Below are 21,821 nucleotides of genomic sequence, written 5' to 3' on the forward strand. Positions count from 1 at the left end.
TAGTCATCTGCCCTTGCTTAACTTGCCCAACTTAGTCCTTGCTCTGAGACACCAATGGAGACACAGCTGAGCGCTAAGACACATTTCTCTGGCTTGCTGCTTAGTTCACCATCAGCTATCACTTAATACACACAATTTATTCCTTGCTATGCTTGGTCATTTCCAATCTTCCTATTTTTCCTGTCCAGTCAACCCTGAAGTGGAGTTTCTTTCCAGCGCCTCATCCCGTTTTTTTGGAAGAAGTTATTTTATCTTCTGTCCCCATCTCAGCAGGCTTTGTCCCAGATTACTTTCGCTCTCATTCTGAGTTCAACTTTTGTCCCTTTGTATTTAAATCAGACTGCTGCTGCTGTAATATAGCGTGAATGCCTGCTAGGGGAGCAGGGGACTTGGATGTGTCTCGTCCTGGACGGGCCCTCCCAGGAGACAGCATGTGCATAGCCTGGGCAGGCCCAAGAGCTGTGGCGCTTGCAGTTTGAAATGGAATTTGGCTCTTAATGTTTATAATGAAAATGTACTGACTGCGCTTTTCCAAGTGTTTTTAAATTTGAGATTTTGAGGGACTAGAATATACCCAACTCGGATCATCCTTCTGTCAAATTTTATGTGCCTGCTAAAGCCTAGTGGGTGCAGGAATATTTCAGACAAAGGGTTTTCAGAAGGTAGCATAGGTAATGTAATTTTTCTTAGGTCTGTCTCTTGCAAACAGTCTTGCGTCCAGTAATAAAGCTGAGACAGACATCTAGCAGGAAAAATTTCAATGTGCATAGTTTGGCAAAGTTACGCTCCATGGTTTTATCATTGGAAAGAATTAGAGGATGTTTTACTGCTTCTTCCCTCCAACTTAGAAATAGAAGCCTCGTAGAAAATGAGACTTTGGTTTGACATGGGGCAGTCTTCAAAAACTGATGCTGGCTGTCCCCCACCACGGCACTTCCCTCTCTGCTATCTTGACAAAACCTGGTGCTGGCTGTTACCTAACACTTAGCGCTTTGCTACCTGTTATGCTTTTACAAGGTAACACTCTGACTTTTGTTTTTTCTTTTTAATTGGTGCCAGTTTCTTTCCCCAAGAACTGAAGTTGATTGCCACTCGAATGCTAAGCTGATGCCCCGAGGGGCGTGGGGGGTGTCCTGCTGCTCCCGCTCGGCAGCTCTCAGTGCAGACAAGTCACCCACGAGGGACAACCCGGCAGAAAACTCCTGTTCTGGAGGAGGACTAGGTTTCTGCTGGTTGTGATGCCTTGAGCCAGCTCCCTGCGGGGTCTGATGAGGACCCATCGGTCAGGCGCTGCCTGCACCAGGGGAGCAGGGAGAGCGCAGGGATGGAGGGAGGATGCAGGAGAAGAGGTGGTGGCAGCAACCTGTTAGACCCAGGTAGCTGTGAAGTCAAAACAGCCCATTAAGGGGAATGGGCTATAAATTCCCGTTTGCACCTTTTCCACTCCTTTTTTCAATTAATGAAAAACACAGTTGCTCTTTTTCTAGTCTTCTGTAAGCATACCTGCCTCCAACCTCTTCTTAAAAGTTAATCCCTGAGACTGAGTATTGTCAAGTGACTTGCATCAGGTCCTGCCTGCTTGAAAATACTTAGCTTAACCTAGGATTTTTTAAACTATTTTCCTATAGACACAAGTGTTCCTATGAGGACATTCTTGCGGGTTTGCCTCTGATGTTAATTGTGGTAGCTATCTGGGTTTCTTTCTTTTTTTAAAAGATTGAAGCTAAAAGGGCATAACTACATAGGAGTCAAGGTGCCACCTGTTTTTAGTGGTCTGCACTGAACAGTGGATCCATACTTATATCTATATCAGGAATTGCTCATAGTATGGGAAGAGAAAATTGAGTGAAAACAGTTGATGCCACATTTTTTATGTCCCCACCAAGGGGTTAGGTAGGTGTCTGGTTCAGCTCAATAGGATGCTTTCCTGTTACTTTTATGTCTCTTGCTGGATTTTGCTCAGTTTGTGGCTTTACCTGTCTCATTGCCCCATGTGTTTTATGATCCTTTCACAATCCCCCTGAGGAATCTGACTGCCGTTTATTGCGCTCAACTTTCATGTCGCTGAGAAGTTCTTGGTCCCTGTGCTTCCTGTCTTCCCTATCATTGGGATGCTTTGTGCTGGTGTCCGTTGGCTTGCTACTTCTTAGCAGGTCCCACGTACTGTGTCAGAAGATTCTGCGTGCTATGGTTGATCAAACAATGCAAATAAAGACAGACAATACAAATTTGTACAAATATTGCAAATAATTAATATAATGCTGTAGCAGAAATAAGTCATGCAAATCAAGAGCTTTTTTTAAAAGGGTCACTGATTCTGACGATTGCTGAACACAGATCTTGAGACTTCTGAAGGGAAGTCTGATATCAGAAAGCACTATGAATAATTTTGGAGATGGGAGAGAGAAACTGTGAGTCACCCAGGATCTCTAGTGCAAAGAAAAAGGCACTAGAAAATCTTCGGTCTGTAAGTCAGGGGAGAAGAAATTGAGAGAATATACCACTTCAGTCCTGCATCTTATCAGTTACGAAGTTTGTAAAGCAGGAAGGGGAAGAGAGCACTTGCTGAGTGACGTGTGACATCTGGCCAGAAATTAAACATACCCCAGGGTTTGCTGAAATTACCTCTCAGTAACCTCACCAAGCTCTTTTAAACTCTTCTAAAATACTTTGCTCTATATCTTTCTCACGTTTTCCGTATGCTTTGTGCCCTACAAAATAACTATCGTGTAGCGCTATCTCTGTCATTTGGTATTTTTCCAGAAGCCAGTCAATAGTCCTGTGCTGCCCATAGGTATGGTACGCTGGTGAGACCGACAAGAGCGTGTTATTTGTAACACCCCCCACCACACACGGATGGGCTCGTGCTGCTGCGCGCAGCCAAAGGATGCTGTTTATGTTCTCTCACTACCAAACCTGATTATTTGAAGTTCACAGGAGAAAGTTGTAAGTGTTTAACCACAAAAGCAGGGGCAAAATACTGTTGTTTGTGTCTTGCAAACAAGTTGAGACAAAAAGTTTTGATGTGTAGTCCAAACCTAGGTTTCTCTTCTGATGGAGAGAGCCACTGCAAATCTCTGGATTTTAAGTCTTTAGCATTTCCCCTCCTTCTCACACCTGGTTTTGAGATTCTCTTTTATCTTTAATGGTATCCCTTTGGCCTAGTCTTCCCACGCCCTGAATTGTTCCCTTTTCACCCCTCCTTCCTTTTCTCTTATAGTTCTCAGGGTGGAAAAACACTTACTTAAAAAAAGTGTGAAATGTATTTCTCCCTGTGGAATAGCTGTAATCTTAATTTAATCCAATTACGTTGGCTAAACATATTAGCTGGATGCTTTTGTTAACAGTTGACCTTTTTAAAATCTGTGTCCTTGGATTACAGAGCCGATGTCTCAGGGAGAGGACCAGAGGTGTTTCACGCCATTAGAAGCTGCCAGCGATGGGCCGCTGGGAGCCCGGTGCCTGTGTTGGTTAGAAGGATGCAGTTAGTTCAGTTTTGCTCTGTCACTGATGAATGAGCACCTTGCCCCTTTGCACAAAATATAGAGTGGCTTGAGCGCTCTGCACACGCTGTTACATTGTGGGCTTGTTTGAGTTTCATGTGCTTTAACTCGCCTTTTAATAAGTTTGAGGTTTGCAAACGGAGTCCAGTACAAAGATGTTAGTTAGCTATACATAAATAAATGCATATAAATTAATTTATTTAGAGCCTTCTGTTGGTCACAGACCCAAAGCAAAACGCATAAGCTAAATCCACAATACAGAAATATCTGTCTACAACTCCATAGCAGAATGTATTATTTTATCTTGGTTCGCTGAGGAGCAGAATATGATCCAACCCTTTGGGGCAAGTCTAAAGATCAAGCAAATAAAGTACTCTGAATTATTCTACCTAATTGAATAAACAACATTCTTCGGAAACAGTTATTTGGCTAAACTTCATTAGACGTAAAACTTCTTTTTCTTCTTTTTCCTGTGTCTTCTCAGGTAATATTCTTTCTATTGTTAGGATAACAAGTATCCCCAGATTTACTTTCAGTAACCTGAGTAGCATGGCAGGGTATAGAATTGTTTCCAAAGACAGCAGATTGTGTTTCTGTCTAGGAACAAAATTCATATTGGTGGTGGTTTTCATTGCAGTTTGTCTGTGTGTTGCATAGTTTAACAGTTTCATTCATTATTTTTATTATTCAAGATGTACGCAGCTTTCCTTTGAGCTGAATGCAACATTTAGTTGACTATCAGGCATCATCTTTCTAATACTACTTTTGCTCTATCTTGCTTTTATAAAGGCAGCTTTAATGCAAACGTGCTAGTTAATGTGAAATAAATGTAGTCGTCGTGCTTTCAATGAGGACAAAAATTGTTGAGAAGCAGAGGAGAACAGTTGTCCAGTGCTGCTCTTGATGTCGTGTCTCGTATTTCGTTGAGTTTATAGCAGTGGGAGTTACTGGTCCCCTCAAAGCCATCCTTTCAAATGGTGAAGGAAAAACATAACTTGCACTAATACTACCTGTGCACAAACTTATGTGGATATAAGGAGTTTTTAAAAAGAAATGTAGCTTTGTGGGCGCATATGTGCATGTGCTTGAGAGATTCTCTTTGTTTTTCTTAACTGAGATGCCCTCAACTCAAGTGAGGGTAGAAATCTTTCGTATGTACTTAAGAAGGTCCACACTAGACTGAAGTAGATCATACAACTGTCACTCAGCTTTTCAAATTAAAAAAATTGCTGAATTTTCAAATAAACCCCATCAACCTAGCCTTTGAGAGTGACATATTTAAGTCCACCTTAGGATTCCAGTAAATATTCAGATTCCCTAGTGATGAATATGAGGTATGAACCTGTACTGATACCTTGCTGTGAAAAATGATAAAGTGAAATACACTTCTTAACAATCCATCAGTTAAAAAAAAATTGTTTTTTTAACAGGCAAAACGAAGGCTGGAGCTAGGAGAAAGTGGCCACCAGTATCTTGCTGAAGGACTAAAGACTCCAAAGGGGAAAGGAAGAGCTGCGACAAGAAGTCCAGATAGTCCAAAAAGTAAGGGAACTTGTAACACGCTGTATGGCACAGTTTTTTTTATTTTACTAGCTTGAGATCAGGGCGAACCAGTACAACAGGCTGCGTTACCTAGCTAAAAGAGTGTGTTTATTACTATCCTCACCTGGATATGCATGCAACATACTCAACCCCACAGCCAGGCAGCAGACAGCAAGTTTGCAGCGTGCATTGGTTGGTGCAGAGCTGCTGAGAGGCTGCAGAGGCTCCTGGCTGCTAGGTCTGTCCCTCTGCCTGCCAGGCAGCCTGCAGCCTCTCCGTCCCGGACCTCCTCTTCAGCCAAGGACATGAAGTTGGGGATGCTTAGGAGGGGTAGATGCTGAGGAACGAAGGTACTATGATGGGATCAAATGCACAGTTATTAGGCAATGCTAATCAGGCCAGCCTCCTCCTTCCCCGCTAAAGTTACAGCAGCTGGTTGGCAGGGCTTCTTCCCCCAGGTAGGGATTTGCAAAGAGTGGTAGCTATGCCTCAGCAGCGTTGCACGCTAAATGCTTTTTGTGGGCTGTGAGCTGCCTTCTCTCCCTGCAATATGACTGGATTATTACTGCCACTGCTTAGTTGCTGCAAGTATTAATTTTTGCACATCTGTATTGCCTCGGGCAGTAGGTTTCTTGCAACAGGAACTGAGAGGTGTAGCCTTGCCATCTTGTTTGGGGGATTTCAGCAGGAGAATTAGGCTTGCAGGGGGAGGCAAAGGGGAGGACTGGGGCAGTAGTGGTAGTGATGGGAGAGCAAGAGACGTGAAGGGGTACTTACTTGTCCTTCCTTACCAGTCTAAGTGTTTGTTTCTATTGAGGCAGATAGGAAAAGTGAAATTAGCTGAAGATATGAACTTAAAGCGGACAAGTTAACCACAGTTGTTTTAATTAAACTAAACTTCATTAAGCTAAATTAAGTCCATTTTAAATTGAAGTGCGTTCTCACAGAAGTTCAGTACCATTTAGAGCATAGGGTGCTGCTGCAGTGTTGATAAGGCTGTACAGAGAACTTCTTGGTGCATGACCAGGAGCACGTGCCATTTTATGTGGGGGTCAAGTAGCCTCTTGCCCTTATCACTCTGATCCTCTTATTCTTTTCCAAACCCCAAAGGAAAAACAAACAAACAGAAACCACCCTGCTCTGAATTCACAAGGTCACCTAAGTGATATGAATATTCCTCCATTTCCCAGTGCAGACAAGCCCTGAACCTACCAAAGAATGAGATACAGCTAGCTGGTTCTCTTTGCAAACAGGCAATGACTTGGTTTTCATTGAAAACCAGTCATGTTCTTCAGAATATTTCAGGGTAGTCTAAAGGTTCGCTTTCAGGTAGGATTCCAGTTTTGACTGACTTCTGCAATTAAATGTGGGACCTGAACCTTGAAAACAGGAAAATGACCACCAGATTAGCCTAAGATCCATCCTGCATAATACTTGAAGTGAATGAAAGGTTTGAGATGTACCAGCCCAGCAGACTTCTAATAATGGCTGGCTCATTTCCCTTGACACAAAGGCCTCGAACATTTAGAATTAGAAATTATTCTAATCTAAGTATTTAAACTCTTAAAATTGCATCTATTAAGTATAGAGATGCTGCATTTGTGCATGAAAACAGCGAGTTGTCTAGTAAGATCTAAGCTGTTTGCTGACTTCTAATTTAGAAGAAGCGGATGCTCTTGCCCAGTTTGAGCATTTTTTGGTTATGGAGAAATGATGATTATTGTATCTTACGTCAGTCTCTAATTCACTTGAGTTTTCTGTAAGCCGTGGAGTCTGGCGCTGATGGAATCTGTCATTGTGTTCACACACTGAAGTACACCTAAGTCCTGCTTAATTGCATGTGAAACACTTATCGTACAAGAGGGGAAAATCAAACCCTGATGAAAGCTGGCTATCAGCCTGATGAAGGAGAGTCATAGGGGAATTTTTGGTATTGCTGCCAGGATAAATAGATACTAAAAATACTATTAAGAATTCACATAGTGAAAGTCTAAGTAGAATATTGCTATATGTATCCGTCAGACTAATGGAAATATTTGCATTTAAAAAAATGTATGTATTTGCTCATGTACCTGTGACTTTTGGAAAAGTACATCTTGAAATACAAATAAATACCCAGTGGTAAGTTGTGTCTTAATGCAGAGGTTTGAGAGATTTCTTTAGAAAAAATGAAAGAAATATTTGTAATATGTATCCTTTCATTTCTGGATGCTGCTTTCGGAACCAAAATGAGAAAAACTGATTTATCTGGGGTTTTTTTTTGTTTGTTTTATTTCTTTTCTTTCCAAGCTCCAAAATCTCCTTCAGAAAAGACTCGGTATGATACATCACTTGGTCTTCTTACAAAGAAGTTCATTCAGTTGCTGAGCCAATCTCCTGATGGGGTCTTAGATTTGAACAGAGCAGCAGAGGTCCTCAAGGTGCAAAAAAGGAGGATTTACGATATCACCAATGTACTGGAAGGCATCCATCTCATTAAGAAAAAATCCAAAAACAACATTCAGTGGATGTGAGTATTCGTTATCCTTTTCCATTCCTGCTGGCTGATTTCACTGTCACAGAGCAGCAATGTTTTTCTTCTCCCACCTTCCATTCTAACACTTTGCTCCAAGCAATCATCCAAAATGCCTTCCATCAGGATAAAGCTTTCTTTTTCTGTTAAGACAGGTTTTCAGTGTATAAATAGCATTTGTCAGGGAAATTAGAAACCAGCATTTTGTCTGAATACTGGATTAACTCATTTGCTTCTGCAAGTGGAGTAAGTTTTTAGGTACACATCTCTACTTACGGCCTTCCTTGGTCTTTTTCAGGGTGTGGTTAGAGGAGAGGGGAGCTAGAAGCAAGATTTTGGAAGTGCTTAGAAATATTCGACTTTTCCATCTTGGTGGCAGTTCCAAAATGCGTTGTCATGATAAAAAGATGCCTTTTCTGGAAAGCGTAGTTTATGTTGACTCGCTATGGGTAGGTTTAGGGAGAAAGGGCTAAGAACTTGATCTGCAGTGTAAAACCCTGCCACTTCTCTTTCCCATAGCATAGGGTCAAGTTTTACAAATGCTGAAGGGGTGTCTTCCTTCTTTGTATCCATAGGGGCTGCAGTCTGTCAGAGGACGGTGGCATGCTGGCACAGCGTCAAGGCCTCACGAAGGAGGTGACCGAACTGACTCAGGAAGAGAAGAAACTGGATGAGCTAATCCAAAGCTGCACCCTGGACCTCAAGCTGCTAACGGAGGACTCGGAGAATCAGAGATATCCTTTTTCCCAAAACCTCAAAGGTGGTCAGTCTCCTTGCTGTGCCCTGTAATACTAGGAGAATTCCTCTACGTAATGTGATACAAAGCATCAGAAATTTCAGGAAGTTGGCTAACGGGTTTTAATGTCGTTCTATATAAAAGTTACTTAAGCCACTTGCACCTGTAATGCTTCTGGAATGTCAAAAAAAAAAAAAAAAAGAAAAAAGAAAGGGTGGTATATGAAGGAGCCTGTTAACATCTGTGTTCCCATAGAGTAGAACCAAGAATCTAGGTGATTAATGAGTGACAACATCCAACAACCCTGTGCTTTTTTGACTATTTTGAGCCTAGAGCAAACTCCATTTTTATGTGTGCAGAAATTATAAAGGCATGCAGACAAAGTCTTTGCTAAGTTAAGTTGTGTGTGTCTGTGTACTCATTACTTAATTTTTTTTTTTTTAATTTAAACTGATGTGTATTTTCCTCTCTGTGCCTGTAATTTAGATAAAGTTGGGAGTCAGTTTAGTCTGACACTTGCAACAAATTTTCAGATTCCTCTGGTTAGAGAATCTATAACAGAATATCATAGATAAAGGTTTTATGAGCTCTCAAAATGTCTATTTTAGACCAAATTATTTAATGTAATAGCAATGCTCAATTGCATAAGGTTCATATGACTTCTGGTATGTTGGCTGTTAATACCCCTTGTAATTAAGCAATTCTCATTTTCACTAGATTTTCCACCTATTAGCAGCAGAAGAAAGCATTTTATTAAAAGCTGATGTGAAAACTTCTATTACTTTGAGTAGTTCATAAAGAGCATCTAATAAGGTGGACTTATTCTCTGTTCTGAAGGATAGGAAATAACTACAGGAGTGTCAGTAAAAAGCATGTGAACTATGTAAATATTGTCTTTTCACTAGCTTTCGTACACGTTTTGAGATGTAAGCTAAGATCACCAAGTGGCATAGGGAGTAGGGTCAGCACTGCCTTCAGCTAAGAGCTTGATCCCTGAAGAGATTTAAGCAAGACAAAACTGAGCATTATGATTCTCTGTTTTTCTAGTGCCAATTCCTGTGGTAGAGATCCCTGCCCTGCCGTTGCTGGCTCCCGTGGGGATGGGCGAGGAGGGATCAGCATTAGCAGTGTGTTGGCCTCATGCTTTTGGATTTAGGAGAGCGTATTCTCCAAATCCTTCTGTGACTCTAAGTTTACTGATAATACTAGTGGTTATTGAGGAAGGAATGCAGAAGTGTGAAACCTGGGGATGAATCTGAGTGCATCCCAGTACTGTCTTTCACTCACCTCACTGGAGTCTGGTGTGAGATGACCTGCTGAATACTCACAGAGCTGACAAGCCTCTTCCTTTGCTTAATCACTGAAGATGAAGTTTCTACTGTTGAAGGTTTTTTTTCTTTTCCCTCACGATAAGGTAGTGTGCTTCCTCGTCTCCCTTATAAATAGAATCAGAAAGTAACCGATGGCTACCTTGAATGTTTTGGGATATGCCCAGCATTAGCATGGGGAGCCTTTAGCTACAGCAATGAAGTTTGTTGTTATTTTAGTTGAAAACGATGCAATCCTTTCCTTTGTTCGTATAGTGACAGCCACTGTTGCTGTGATTTGTACTCTGCCTTTGCAAATCTTACTAAATGAGTGGTAAAAGCCTTGATAAAAGCAATTTGGGTGAAAGCTGACCTGTAATTTTGCCTCTTGACCTGTTTGGTCCAAGTTAGATGTGAGATGTATTGCTGTTTTGAGCTTGGTCAGTCTGTCTTGCTGTACTGCACGGTAACAGTACACATTTACCAAAATTATTCACATTTACACCCCCAAAAAGTATAATAATAAATTAGGCTTTTTATTTCTATGGCGTAAACATTATGCTAGATACCTCACAGATGACAAAACTAAAGAGCTGGAAGCGCTTGCATGCGATCGTGGCCGTTTCACAGTTCTTGGAACCAAAAGCACTGTGACACCTCAGTTACACGGGTCAGTACGTGAGGCACCACCGGGCAGTAACCCACCAAAACACTCATGTTGATTTGGACAAATTCATGTTGAACAGCAAAATATTCATATTCATTCTGTGCTCATGCAGAAATCGACCTTCTGCACTGTCCAGTTGTTTAAAGCAGTTGTTTAAACAGATTTTTTAAATAATTTTATATTATATAAATATATGAATGTTGTATAAATGTTTATACATTTATATGTTTATATGTTGTATAAATATTTACAAAAACCCCTGAAATGAAAATTGAAATTATGACTTTGATGATGACTTCAAAAATATATTGTGTATGCACATCTGTAACATACACCTGTAAATCCCTTTACGTTTTTTCTGTGACTTCCAGCTCTCTGCATTTTGATGCAAGTGTGTAAAAAAAAAAAAAAAAACAAACAAACAAAAAAACAAAAAAAACCCCAAAAAACCAAAACCAAAACCCAAAAAAACCCCAAAAAACAAACAAACAAACAAACCACCAAAACTTTTGCTTCATGCAGTCTGTGAGTAATTTCAGGTTGTTGAGCTTTAGCTTATGTAGCTTTACATGTGTGAAGGAGAAGAGAGAGAAGCACTCAGCATGGAGAATCCCTGTTGTCACTCAGTGGTGGCCCCAGCTGTTAGATCAAAGGGAAGTTCTCACAGTTTCACTGCAATCACAACCAGTGTAGAGAATAGAAAACTTTGGGCTAAGAGCAACGTAGCCATGAGAAAATGGAAAAATAAGTCCAAGACTTCTGCCTCTTCTAATAGTCTTGAATATATTGTAACCCGGATTGGAAAATTCCTTAACAGTGATTACATTAGCTTATGTGACATATCAAGATATTCGAAAAATTAGTGGCCTTAAAGACCAAACTGTTATAGTTGTGAAAGCTCCTCCAGAAACAAGACTTGAAGTGCCTGACCCAGTGGAGGTAAGGAGAACCTGGTGTTTCCTGCCAGGTTATATATCATTTTTCTACGGATGGAGCAAATGTGTTGCAAGTCTTACTGTGGTAACTGATGCCCAAGTTGGATTATATTGGCATACAGTCCTATATTCATCTGTCTTACAAACTTGAGAGGGTTTTTTTTAAAAAAAAGGAATGGAAAACTTTAAAAATCAATTTACACAGAGCAATCGTTATTTGTTCCTTTTCTCTCAATTCCAGCTTTCCTTCAGAGTAACCCACACTACAGATATTCTCTTTTGCCATACTTTATGTAAAGAAGAGCCCTTCCCTGACAGTTGAAATTTCCTGTTTGTAACCATGTGAAATCTTTCTCTTAAGAGATTCAGCTCTTTTTTTTTTTTTTTAGCTTTATGTAGTTTTACTTATAAAGTTCATGGATAACTCAATGCCTTAAGCATCTTGATGACTCATATTACTGATATCCTAATTTATTGAGACATATATTTTCATGTAGGATTTTCCTGTCTGAAGTATTACAGTTATTGTAGAAACTTGTGTTTTACTCGTAGAATCCATTCTTGCCCTTCCTTGTTCCATTATCATCTTTGCTTCATTGACACTGATTTTACACATCTGTGTAAAACTTCATACATTCTGCTAGTGCACTTTTTGTTTGCTATCGTGAAGTCTGTAGGGGATGGGGATTTCCTTTCCTATTTTATTATAATTATGTTTCTGAAGCTGCTTGTGTTCATTTGTGTTCCTCTTCTGTTGCCCCTTGCTACTCAAGCCACAGTCTCTCTCTCTGAGTGCCACCTTTTGTATATGAGATGCCTGGCTCTCATTCTTTCATCCTCATTTTGTTTCTTTTCCTTATCTCAGGTAGCTGTCTAGGGTAACTTAGCTGCTTCCTTTACCTATGTCACAATTGCAGACAAAAATGCTTCAGGTGGCTTTTCTTTGAAGATATCCTCAGGGAGTAGCTTTACTTTTCTTCATTCCTCTCATGGTTTATGAACCACATGATTCAGCTGCTCCTGGGATTTTATCTCTTGGTGGAAAAAGTGTGCTGCTTTACAATTCCCAGTTGTTATGACAGACCCAAGTATGCTGGGCAAACGTAAATAATTTGCACAAGCCGCTGCTTTAGAGATTCAAAAAGTGTACCTAATTTCTTCACTCAAGGAGCAATTAGAGATAGGGCTAACCTCCAAACTCCTCTGTGTTGTGTTCATACCTCTGCATTATTCCTTCATCCCCACTGTTGGGCGGGTTCCAGTGAGCCCAGGGCTGCCTGCTGCCGGGCGGGCAGGAACAGACTCCAGATTCCCTGTCACGTCTTTTCCTAAGATTATTCTTCACTTGCTTAGGCCCATTACGGTTTCCATCTTTTTTTTTTTTTTTCTGCCTTTGTCCTTTATTTCCCCTTTGAACCTAGGTGCAGGTTTTGGAAGAATAAATCATTTTGCTGCAATGCATAAACAGTATATATTTATGGATTATCAGTATCCATAAATACATACCGTTATTGTTGCTTGCTTTCCTGTTTCCTTCCCCTAGGCATTATGCTTTGATTTTTAATTCAGTGAAATCAGGCAGGTAGAGATGCATGCAATCATTAAAATTAGCGCCTAGACCTCCCTTATCCCCTATACCCAACTTATTAATTTAATTTTCAGCTTCAGGCAGTAAAGTCCTATTTCTTTCTCTGATTTGCAGTTACATTTCAGTGTCTTTTTTTGCATACCTCAGTCACTCAGCAGTACCTTCTCCAACTCCTGCTCTTCCCATCTCCTTTTTTCTAATTATCTATAGCATTGCCCTAAGTACTCTTAACTGTTTTCTCTGCCCTGGGGAATCCCTGTTCAGTTTTGTTCTCTGTATTTGTAAACGCTGTCTGTTATGTTACATAACTGTCAGAATGCAAATAATACGAGGAACTCTTTGTCGAAGGGCACAACAAAATGTATTTGAAACAAGTCTGCAAAGAGGTATATAATGCCTGTATTCATGCTTTTTAAAACTGTTAATGCAATACAGCTGGAGCAGGTTTATTTGTAACCAGAGTCATTTATGGTTTTCCATCATAACACAAAGAGCAACTTTGCAGATTTTCTATGTCCGTATATGTCATCTTGTTTTATTGCATCAATGCGCAAAAGTTAAGAAAATTTAACTTCTTGCGATGAATTAGGAGTTCCTGTTATTCAGAACCACCATCAAAACTGCTGCCTTGAGGGGGCAGAAGGACTTCTATAAACTAGTTTGGGTGAAGAAAATGGCATCTGCTTTTCTTTTTTTGTTATTTAGAAGAACTTCCCTGATAAACAGGTGAACTTACATATAGCTATTTGAGTTCAGTGTGAATAAGTGCTGAAGGTTTTTGGGGGAGTGGGAAAGATGTTTTTGCATCCTTTTAAAGCAGAAACATTTACACAAATACATCTAATAATATTGTTATGAATAATAATAAAACCTGTGACTTGCATCCCATAGTTCCATTCCATTGGAACGTTCCAGGTTACTGTGGTCGTAAGAAAATGTTAGTTCAATCCTTTATACCTCTCTGGTTATGATACAACACATAAAATGGTGGGCTTCTGAGATTTGTGCACTACAGACAGTGGGAAAAGCTTTTATGTTCTCTTCCAGTCTACAAGATACATCAGCCAGGCCTTTCACATCTTCAAAAAAAAATGCATGTGGGATTTCAGGTTCTTTTGATTAGTAAAAAATGTATTCAAACACTCATACTCCAGTAAGAATTTACTCCGTATTGTCAATATTCTGTTGTGTTCACTGGAATAACACCTTACTGATGTTTGTTTTGTTAGCAGAGTGCATTGATACATTTATCTAGTACTCAAGGACCTATTGAAGTTTATCTGTGCCCAGAGGAAAACGATGCCCTCAGTCCAATGAAAACCTATAGTCAGGACCACAATGGAAATATTTCCAAAACCATTTCCAAAGGTAAAATTATTTTTTTGTAATACTAACGGCCTTCCTTCATGCTCTCATTCAAGATTTCATTTTGAACTTCAGATATCCAGCTCTTATTTTTTGGCTTTATTTTTCTAAGAAGTGAAAAGCTAAGGTATCAATATTCCACTGTGCCTTTCTGGTTTATGTAGCAGGAAATATGTTTTCCTCTGCATCAATTGTTTAAAATAAGTTTCCTATTTGCATATTATATGTAACAAAAGTTTATGCAATATTGAATAAAGAAACAATTTTGTTCCTTTTGCGTTTTCAAATAGGACAGTAGCAGCAAAGATTCGCCTCAACACAAGAGACAGAAATCTGTGTATGGGTATATGCAGCTACACAGTGTCACTGATGATATCTGTTGCCTAGAAAGTTTTCACTTTGACTATGAATTCCACTGAAAAATGGGCACTCCCACTACACTTAATTTTTTTTTTCCTCAGTAGTTGTTTAAACCTTGTAAAATAATTTTTTAGTAGAAAAGTCAGTGGTGATAGCAACATGAGCATTTTTGAGTAGCCCTTTGTAACATATCAAAAACAAGCTAGAGATTATATGGAGGCCATTTTTTGTTGAAATGATGCTTTATGAAAGGCCCTTTATGCAGTGGGTACTTTGTTTGATCTGTGTCTGATATTTCTGATGAGATTAAATGTGTCATTTTTATTTTCTCTCTCTCCTCTTACAGAAGTGGCTTCTGCTAACTCAGGACAAGGTGACTGCTCAGTAAATATGGCAACAATCTCTCCATTGGCTTCTCCAGCCAACCTTCTCCAGCAGACCGAGGACCAAATTCCCTCAAACTTTGAAGGACCATTTGTGAATTTGCTGCCTCCTCTGCTTCAGGAAGATTATTTGCTGAGCCTTGGGGATGAAGAAGGCATCAGTGACCTCTTTGATGCTTATGATTTAGAGAAGCTTCCTTCATTGGTGGATGAATTTATATACAGCTGATTCTCTTAAATGCTGTCCATGTCTAAATCATGTTTTTAATGGAATCAAAAAACCTGCCATCATTCAGAGTTGTCCCCTACTTACTATAAAATAGCATTATTAAATAAACTAGGCTCTCGAACAGTGCTGATATTTTAATTAAATACTCCGTAAAATACTATAAACAGGAAGTGAAGGCTTTTACAGTGAGGCCTTCTCCTTGACCCTGAGCTCCAGCGCCTTGTGAGTCAGCAAGTGCAAGCAGGTGACCATAAATGTTTTGTCTTCACCCTCCCCCAGTCTCTGCTTATCGTGACAAGTGGGCTTACGGAGAAGGGCTCAATGAACTGGTTTAGTCCTAAATAACAATTTTATAATAGTATTTCAGGTCGTGCCTTCTGCAGAGAATGCATGTCTTTTGAGTGTCACAACATGGATTGTACCTGCAGTGAACATACATATGAAGTAATGCAAAAGCGTGAAATGGGATTGATTCTTCAGCTACTTGTGGGAATGTTTAAATTGCTGTCATAATGCTCACTTTGAGCTGTGTATATGTCTCATTATGAGGTCAAATACTTACGTCCTTAAAAGCTTTTAATAAAAAAATACACTGTAAATGTAGTGTATATTGCAAATATTGAAAAGTATAAAGTTCTGCCACTTCTCGTAGTAATCACAGATTTTTAAAAATGCTTGTGTGTGTGTGTGAAAGTAGTTTTTGTTGGTTGTTTTTTTAAACTAGAACGAAGATGCACAGTTCAATTTTACTGCCCCCAGTGTGCATTAGAACTGGTACATAAATTTTTGTGGTACTAAGTGGGGCTTTGTGTTAAGTGCCTACTAGAGATGCACTGTGGGTTTTTCCCTCTATGGAAAACACTTATGCCAAGCTTTGTTTGTTCAATATATCATATTTATCTCAGTGGGTTAGCTTCCTCTGCTTACAGCTTTTTATAATTCTCTTCGCCAGCAAAATGGAACTAATTTTTTTCCAAAGTACATAACTGTAAGTACCACATCAACTGAATTGCATTTATTTTTTGAAGATCTTTGGTAGTATAGTATAGTACCAATATTTATTTTTTGAACGTGAGAGGAATTCTAAGAAGTCTTAAATAATTTTTTTTTTTTGAGTGTAAAATATGTTGCCATGTTCTGGGCTAAATTAATGTAATGTTGATTAGATGATGCCCATATAATCCTTTTGTTTGCATTACTGTTGTGCTTATCTGACATACTCAGAAAATTAGTACTATTTGTACTGTAGTAGAATATTATGTATGCAGGTTTTCTGGTACCATTGAGTTGCTGCTATGAAAGCTCACACATGAAAAGGCAAGAAGTCACAGTACTAATAAGAAAACTGTATGACTGTGTGAGTTTTGGAATATAACAAATGTATAAAGGGCAACACATAAAGAACTGTTAAACAGTGTTAAGTGTGTGTTTATATGTACAAATGTGTGCATAGATCATTCAGCAGTTGTATTTAAGTTGATATATGTTCTCAACTCACACTTTAGTTATCTAGCAGTTTTGTACAATAGAATTAATTTGTAAACACTGCCAGAATATTTTCTAGCTGGTTTGTAATTTTTTAAGAGTTTTTTTAGATGTGGATCTGTAAATAAAATTGTAGTATTTAAAGTTTTCGTCTTGTGGAAGAGGAAAGTAAAAGTTGTGTGAGCATGAAGATTTGCGAGACAAAGGGGCACTTTTGCGGGGGAAGAGAAAATGAAGACTAATGCAGACCATCTTTTTTTGTACAAATTAAACACTTGTCCCAATGTGCGTGGGCAAAATACTAATCTAATTTAGCTTTGCATTGTATGCTAGTTTAAAAAAAACCCCTCTGTAAAATACTGTAAAAAAAAAAAAAAACCCACAAAAAAACCCAACAAAAAAAGCTTTTATGGTGAGTTTTGTAAATAGATTTATTAAAGGATGACCTGTTCTCTAGCTGTGATCTTACCACTTCAAATGGATGTAATTTGAATAAATTTTGTATGGTAATGAATCAATAAAAAGGATTTTTTAAAGAGTTTAGATTTGTATACAGCTATTTACATTCTTCTTACTTTTGGTGCCCACCATGCTGCTTCTTGGAACCTAGCTGTTACTATTTTCATTATTAGTGCTCACACTCATTTGACACCAGATATGTTTCAATCCCATTTTTTTATTATGCTAACAAGTTCAGTGTGGTTTTTTTAAGCCAGAGTGAAACAAGAATAAGACACATGTAAAGAGACATAGGAGGAGATTCAGAGGTTGGGATAACACGGGTTTATTTTTATTTATCCCCCCATATGAATTATGAACAGACTTCTTGCAAACTTCATAGAAATTGAGTTATTCTAAGATTAAATGACATGAAAGCAATTGTTGAGGATCTGTTTAACCTTTCTACTGATAATTCTCCAGAAGTCTCCTATAGTAGCTTTGAAAAGGAGTTCTGTTTACTTGAGTCATCTCCAACAGTGTCTTGCACCAGACATGCATTTGCAAACTTGTACTCCCTTTCTGGTCTTGGTGCTGCACCTTTCTAGATGCAAAAACTATCAGGATAATAAAATCACAGTAATATGGTTGTTTGCTTAAATGTTACACTTCTGAGCAAGTCATATGGTTCTTGTCATCTTCCCTGCACACAAGAAGGCTACTATTTTATCTCTTTATGCACCTGTCCACACTCTTAACTTCTGCACACAGCAATACTGAAAGGAAGATTACAGTGAAGATCCTCTGTTCGTCTATATTCCCAATAAATAATAAAGGAGGGCTACAGGACTATGTTCTCTAATCTCCCTTTGAAGCAGAGAAGACAATAAATGTCCTCTTTTTGTCCTATCTGTCACAGCTCCCTGGCCTGTTCTCAGTTTCTCTGTTCTATGGCTGCCATAAGCACCTTTTTATTCGCCTCTAGAATCTGCTACTGATTGCCAGTTTTCATGTCATTTTCTCTCCTCTTCCTTCTGCTTTCTGTATCTGCTTTGCAAACTTTGGATGTGCTGAGTTGGAGGAGAAAAAACCCAGCCAGTTAAAATACTTAATTCTGTTCCCCTGAGCTAGCACAGCGTACCTCAACGTTATTCAGCGTACAAATATTAGTTTCAGGGAGGTTTTATTGGGGCCTGTATGTGCGGCATTCCTTGGCTGCCAGCAGATGGAAAAGGATTCTGAGAAATCTGCCAAAACCGGCCTGAAGGATAGGCAACTACACACTCCTTCACACGCAGGAGAGGAGTTTAAAAAAAAAAAGGAAAAAAAAGGGGGGTTCCTGCCCTTGAACCTACAGTGAAAACTCATCCACCTACAAATGACACACACCATCACTTTCTATTCTTTTTGACTTATACCTGAAAGAGTAAATTACACCACTCTCTTGATGCAGACATGGACATTTTTGTTGTAGAAAGTATGAAAGATACGTAAGGTACTTTTTGTAGCATGAGACATTGCTACATGTTTAGAAGCACCACATTTAGCAGTATATGCCAATTTTTTCTGTATGTAACACAGTTAATGCACAATGCCATTAATGTTCCTGGAGCCAACAATTCTCAAGATTAAGTGAATCAAAAGCCTGTATAGCAAAGTCAATGGAGTGATATTAACAAAAGCATAAACAAGTAGAATTCGTCTCCCCATTTTGCTTCTCTTGCTGAAGCAACATCTGCCTGGATATTACTCTACAGTTAAGCAAAGATCAGCAGAATGCTTTGCCTTTAGTAATTTTGGGAGTTTCTTTACCCACTTTTTTCTTTCTAGAACTTGACAGGGAGAAAGCATCATATCTAACAGAAAAAATGGGTTGCTATCAATTCTGAGTGGCGCTGAACGTTGCTGACAAATGACTAGCCAGATTCTCCTAAATTGCAGGAATAGAGTGTATCTAACTTTAGGACTCTCCATTTTTTTTTCCTGCATGCCTTCCCACTTACTTTTCCACCCAGAACTGCATGTTAGTTATCAGAGAATAAGGTTGTCATGTAAAAATTGGGCCCTCACTTCCCTGGCTGTTTCCCTTCCCTAAGGATGTTAGTTGAGATGCTCTCTAAGGATGTATCTTCTACTAACCACGAGCTAAAACTGAGGTTTGTATTGTATTTGCCTAGTAGTTTTTGTATTTTCCAACTACCTACTCATGCAAAACCTGTAATGACTTAAGATGGCAACCCAGCCTGAGGCTGGTGTCTTTGAGTCTACCACCCCTGAAGAGTAGGAAGTAAGGTATGCAGGCAACTTGGAAAGGATGTATTCTAAAGCTGTTCTTTGGACATTCAAGGAACTGGAGCATGTATATTGCCAGTCTATAGAAGGCCAGTACTGGGACTTGTACCGTCAGCTGCTGTCTCTTAAAAAGCGTTTTTCCCAGGTGGGTATAGATAAGCTTTCTTCCTGCAGTCAGGATGTGGCAGGGAATCATCTGCTTCCCTTGCTACCTGCTGCACTACCAGCAGTCTGTGTGCAGCTTTATTTGTTATTACGAATACGCTACAAAGCAATTTAGACTTGTCAGCTTCAAAAGCACTTAAAGAGTGCCTTCCATGTTGTGGCTACATCCTAGGACTGAACAGGACTGTGCTGGCACAAGGGCTGCTTGATATTATGAATTCTTGGCAGCGGGACAAAGTAAGGACTCTGCCGGATCATGCTGAAACTGATCAGCGTGGCCTATTTATGTCACTAGGTATGGGACTCATGGGCTATTCCTGCCTGGGAGCTCCTCTTGGAGCAAACTGCCTCCCCTTAACGAGTACTGTTTTGTCAGTCTTGGCCATCTGGAGATTTTTGGATATGTCTTGCAGGCTATCTGTGCTTTGCTCTTTTAGTCAACCATAAAACAGCACTGATGCCTGCCCCGTTTTGTTTAACCAGAGAGGTAACACTTGGCTAGTCAACATAACTGTGGGGTAGTGCGGTGCAGTGCAGTGCTCCCAGAATAGAGAATTTAATTCAAGGACTGCATGTGAAATACTTAGAAAACTGAATACGGGAAACTGAAAAGAAAAAGGAAGAGAATCGCTAACCTTATCAAGAAGCAGTTAAAATACTGATTGGTAATATATATATCATTACTTACTGACATACTAAGGACTATTTGCACCATACTATGATGGAGGATGTCTGAAATAGATTGATGCGACTACTGATTTTAAAATGTTTTCCTCCATTCTATTCTGGGATAAAAATGCTGCAAAAATAATGAATTACACATCACTCAGTGTCTCACTGAGAGTATCTCTGAAAAGTACTTGTGTGCTTAAACAAAGACCAATCACAAAGGCAAATGTATCTTAAGCTGTAACAATGACTCTGTCATGAGGCCAGGGTGATATTAATAGCGCTCAGTCCTGCCTAGAATGATTTGTTCTTAAAGACTGATTTAAATGAAGTGCTTGTTTCTTTCTGTCCCATTTCTCCTCTTCAAATCTCTCCTGTTACTTTGTTCTCATTGTTATCCTTTTTTTGCCTGTGAACACTGTCAGATATGCGTGACAAAATAAGCACCAGTTTTTCACAAAAAGGAGGGGGAGGGGAAGTGATATACATAGGTAGAAGTTGCCAAGTTTTATCTGCTAGCAGACCAATAGGCCTATTATGGAATACACTCAGGGCTTTCATTCACTCTCCCTCCAGTTCCAGGGAGACTATAATCTGCTAGCTGGAGAATAAAATAATGATTCCAAAGGCTCCTTCTAAAGAGAGTAATGTTTGAAATGGAATTACAAGAAATGGTGATTTTTATATTCCAAAGCTGGCTACCTCAAAATGAAATAAATGTTAGAGATGCAATATAAATAATCTTTTTAGGTTAACTATGTATATTAAAAACAAAGCAATAATATTGTGCTCACCCTCTATAACACTTTGATCAACAAGGAAACTATACACTTAACAATCTGTCTGCTTAGAGCCCTAGCTTTAGCCATCCAAGTTTAAACACCCAGACTAATGTCTTCTAAAATATTAATCAGAAAAGTTGCTACTAGCCCTAAATTGGAGGAAAACAATGCCAGAAACATTAGCCATCTCATATTAAATATTTTGACCAATGTCTTCCAGACTAAACAGAAAAGCTGCTACTAGCATTGTATTTTGAAGAAATTAGTGATTAAAAATAAAAAAAGTGTTGTTGCCATAACAGGAGTAAATAGCTCATCATTCATTTGGATCAGATACATCAGAATCCAACTGTTTTAACTGGATACGTATTGCTGGACCTATTTTTCAATTAAAATAAAGGTGAGTCTCCAAGGATTTGGGAAACTCGAGCAGAGGACCTGTGGCCTTGGTGCTCAGCGGATGCCCGGGCACTGGTTATTTGCACTTCAAACACAGCCACGGAGCACTGCTGGAGGAAATTTCATTTTCAGCTCTACGACTTCACAATATCTGATGTTTCCAGTACAACAGGAGCAGCAGCCTGGCAATTCGATGCCGTGCGGATCCCAGCTCCCACGTCCTTACAGCCACGCTTCTCGACCACAGCCTCAAAAAGCGACTCGAGCGCTCCGGCCAAAGCAGCGGGACTCTGCCCAGGGGCGCTGACGGACCGACGGGCACCCTCTTATTTCTGAGGGCGGCGAGGACGAGGAGCCCGCAGCTATTTTCAACCGCCGCCGTCCGAAGAGACGACCCCAGGCGACCTCCCGCACGGCACCGGGCCCCGCGGCCGGCGGCCCGGCGGGCCGCCCCGGCCCAGCCC

At 39.7% G+C, this 21,821-nt stretch overlaps 1 protein-coding gene across 1 annotated transcript in view; it reads left to right on the forward strand.

Annotated features, from left to right (window-relative positions):
• E2F3 (E2F transcription factor 3) overlaps nt 1-17,143 on the forward strand; it is a 43,711-nt gene extending 26,568 nt beyond the window's left edge. Inside the window, exons 2-7 of the mRNA XM_050891547.1 lie at nt 4,934-5,045; nt 7,335-7,554; nt 8,133-8,291; nt 11,092-11,206; nt 14,020-14,158; nt 14,862-17,143. Of these exons, the coding sequence (XP_050747504.1) occupies nt 4,934-5,045; nt 7,335-7,554; nt 8,133-8,291; nt 11,092-11,206; nt 14,020-14,158; nt 14,862-15,127 (1,011 nt within the window). The 3' untranslated portion in view covers nt 15,128-17,143. The remainder of the gene's footprint in view (nt 1-4,933; nt 5,046-7,334; nt 7,555-8,132; nt 8,292-11,091; nt 11,207-14,019; nt 14,159-14,861) is intronic.
• Nucleotides 17,144-21,821: the final 4,678 nt, after the last annotated feature.

This window comes from Gymnogyps californianus, chromosome 2 (genome assembly GCF_018139145.2).
Source record: "Gymnogyps californianus isolate 813 chromosome 2, ASM1813914v2, whole genome shotgun sequence".
NCBI classification, from domain to species: Eukaryota; Metazoa; Chordata; class Aves; order Accipitriformes; family Cathartidae; genus Gymnogyps; species Gymnogyps californianus.